Source organism: Poecilia mexicana, unplaced genomic scaffold (genome assembly GCF_051168715.1).
Source record: "Poecilia mexicana isolate PSO_F unplaced genomic scaffold, ASM5116871v1 scaffold_14, whole genome shotgun sequence".
Taxonomy (NCBI): domain Eukaryota; kingdom Metazoa; phylum Chordata; class Actinopteri; order Cyprinodontiformes; family Poeciliidae; genus Poecilia; species Poecilia mexicana.
In genome coordinates this window covers 28,497,863-28,500,903 of record NW_028263383.1, presented here as the reverse complement: position 1 = coordinate 28,500,903, position 3,041 = coordinate 28,497,863, and the positions used below count along the sequence as shown (strand labels likewise).

Sequence of the window (3,041 nt, the reverse complement as noted above, 5' to 3'; positions counted from 1 at the left end):
TCATAACTTATAAGTCTGAAACAGGAACAGGTCAGAAAAAAATTGTGTGCTACATTTGAGACAGACTCCTTTGATGTATGAAAAAGTGATGTCATCACTTCACTGCTGATGTCATTGTTACCATAGGAACTGAACATTCTAATGGTGCATTCACACCAAACACGTTTTGAGCGTCAAGCGAGTCTGGTTTACATTCAAAATCTATGTGAAGCATCCAACACCACGCTAGATGCTTGAAACATCCCGCAAAGGCCCTCGACGCGCCTCCACATAGACTTTGAAAGTAAACCAGATGCGCCTGACGGTCAAAATGCGTTTGGTGTGAACGAACCATTATATGTACAATGTCATATTAGGTCCATCATATTAGGACCAAAGCCCAGTCCTAATATGATGGATTCATTGCTTTGGGTCAGGGATAACGTTTAGAGGTAAGATGCCAATTAAATTGTAGTTAATGTTAGGGTTAGCAATAGACTAGTATTGGGTGGGGTTAGGGAAAATGTTAGGGTAAATGTATGGGTTAGGGTCACAGCTACTAACATGAAGGGAAATGAATGCAAAGTTCTAATATGGGTCGAAATAGTTTTGACAAACCTGTATAGAATTTTGTTTTCTAAATCATTCTGTAAATAACAATTATATGTTAGGTTGTTTTTCTGGCAATTGCATAGCTGCAGCATACCAGTAGACTAATGCGTTGAATGTGCTGAGACACATTCAACGCATTAGTAACCAATCAGTACCAAAGGGCAAACTTTTGGTTCTGATTGGTTGTTTCTGGACAGAAGCAAAGACAGAGGAATTTTCACAGATTCTCTGTTTCATAATTTATTTGTCAGACACTTTTAATATTCATCCATCCACTTAAGTGTGTTAGACTTAACATACTTAAGTGTGTTAAGTCTAACACACTTATCCTTGCACACACACTGTTTTGATTGTGTCTGTTTTGATTTCCTAAATTTGTGTAAAATGTTGAATTTCCATAATGCCCAGTGTTGGCAAAACCTAGGTTTGCTAACACTCAGGTAGTTAGTCCCACTTGGGTCTGGGTCGGTGTAAAGGCTGAGCCGGGCATAGCTTGGACTTCATGCCAATGCCAGCATGAAGGCCCCCCATGCAACCAGTGGAGGTTGGTCGCATGGGTGTCTGTCTTTCCTCGGACCTCCCTGGTTGATTGGAGGTCCAACTTTCCTCAGACCTCCCTGGTTGATTGGAGGTCCATCTTTCCTCGGACCTCCCTGGTTGATTGGAGGTCCATCTTTCATCGGACCTCCCTGGTTGATTGGACGTCCGTCTTTTCTCGGATCTCCCTGGTTGATTGAATATCTGTCTTTCGTCAGACCTCTCTGGTTGATTGGAGGTCCATCTTTCCTCGGACCTCCCTGGTTGATTGATGGCCTGTCTTTCTTCAGACCTCCCTGTTTGATTGGAGGTCTGTCTTTCCTTGGTCTCCTCTGTTGGTAGGGAGCCTTCTCTTTGCAGGGGGACCTCTGGTTGGGTGGAAACTCTAGGATGCTTGTTTTCTAAAGCAAGCTTCAACTTCACCTTCAGGTCCGCAACCTGACCCTGCAGAGCTTTCACCATTTCCTCCTGCTCTTTGAACTTGGAAGCTTGCTCAGAGTGTCTTTTGAGCTGCTCCTCATATTTAAGTCTCACTCTATATTCTTCGACCATTACTTCTATGAGACCTTTATTGCGGGAGGCGTATTTTTCAGCCTCCCACTTGAAGTACTCCAGCTGTCGAAGAATGCTCTTGTCGGTTGTAACTTTGGAAGAGCAAGCAGCCTGTTCACGTTTAGCTTGCAAGAGACGTTCTTTTTCCAACATTTTTTGCAGCTTTTGAATCTCCTCCTGCTGTGATGTTATTTCAGCCTGGTATGCAATCCTTCGATCTCTTTCCTCATGGAGTTCAAAGGTCTTACTCTGCAGTTCTGTTTTAAGATTGTCTACCTGCTTTGTCAGATCTCTAACGTGTTGGCTAGTCTCTTCCTCTAAGGGGGTGATCCTGAAGTCAGCAGATGGAGTTGTTTCCTGCTTGACCTCCAATGACCTTGGATTCTCCAAGTCGCCTGAAGGACTTGATTCCCCCTGGATGTCTGTTGATTCATCTTCCGACTTAATGCAAGATGAATCAACAGATTCAACAGAATCGCTGTCATCTTCTAAAGGGAAAATGATCGCGTCATAGTCGACTTGGATGTTGAGATCCATTATGTCGACCCATGAAAGCTCAGCTGGAAAAGCTTCATGTTGACAAACAATCTGTTGTTGCTTCATATTTAAACGGTGGTAAATTCTCGCTTCTTCGAAAGGCGTGTAATATCTTGAATTGATATCTCAATCTTTCCGATAAACTTCGTACGTGCTCTGAAGAGGGATCTGCCGTGATAGAACTGTGGAACAGGTCAGAGAAAATGCTGTCTGTGAGCTACATTCAAGAGAGAGATTCCCTTGTGATATCATAGAGTGATGACATCAATGCTGATGTCATTGATGCCATTGGAACTCAACATTCTATTGTAGCCTGAAGTAAAAACATTTTGCTAGACAATGTCAAACATTGAGAAGTTTTAGTTTTTGTTATCAAACATTATGAAGCCAAAAAAAACAACAACTCAGAAATGTACAGGGCCAACCTCGAGAATCAACTGAAATCCAGTTTCACGCAAATACAAGGACGCTGGCATAAATGTTTAGCTTTTGAACGGCAGCTTTCTTGGTTGCTATCAAGCTAATTTTCTCTTAGCTAATTTTCTTGTCTCTTCCACCAAGAGACATGCAAACATACCTTTATCTTGACTTTTTTCTGTTCTTCCTCTTTTTCTATCTCCCTGAAGAATAAGTTCTCTTTTGCACTGGTTTGTTTGCTTTTCTTCCACCGGTGCTTTTTTGAGGTTTGAATATGCATTGAACAGCAGCTCAAATCACAGGGTAACATTACCGACCGTGGCCACCAGGGGGAACCCAAGCGCAATTAATTTTTTTCTTTTTGCCCATATCAAAATTGGTTTCTACATGACTAAATATATATTTAA

General features: G+C 42.0%; 1 protein-coding gene across 1 annotated transcript; it reads right to left on the bottom strand.

The window, feature by feature from the left end:
- Positions 1-225: 225 nt before the first annotated feature.
- Positions 226-2,217, bottom strand: LOC106904462 (uncharacterized). Its single transcript, XM_088012643.1, has 2 exons — positions 1,385-2,217; positions 226-298 (listed from the first exon to the last, which is right to left on the bottom strand). The coding sequence occupies exons 1-2, from the start codon at positions 2,215-2,217 to the stop codon at positions 226-228; spliced, it is 906 nt and encodes a 301-aa protein (XP_087868769.1).
- Positions 2,218-3,041: the final 824 nt, after the last annotated feature.

What these genes read in the sequence shown, in the direction of transcription:
- LOC106904462 (XM_088012643.1), bottom strand. Translation starts at nt 2,217, where the DNA reads ATGGATCTCAACATCCAAGTCGACTATGACGCGATCATTTTCCCTTTA. An exon ending in GCCATCAATCAACCAGGGAG is followed by an intron (nt 299 to 1,384) that starts GTCCGAGGAAAG and finishes TTTGACCGTCAG; the next exon opens with GCGCATCTGGTTTACTTTCA.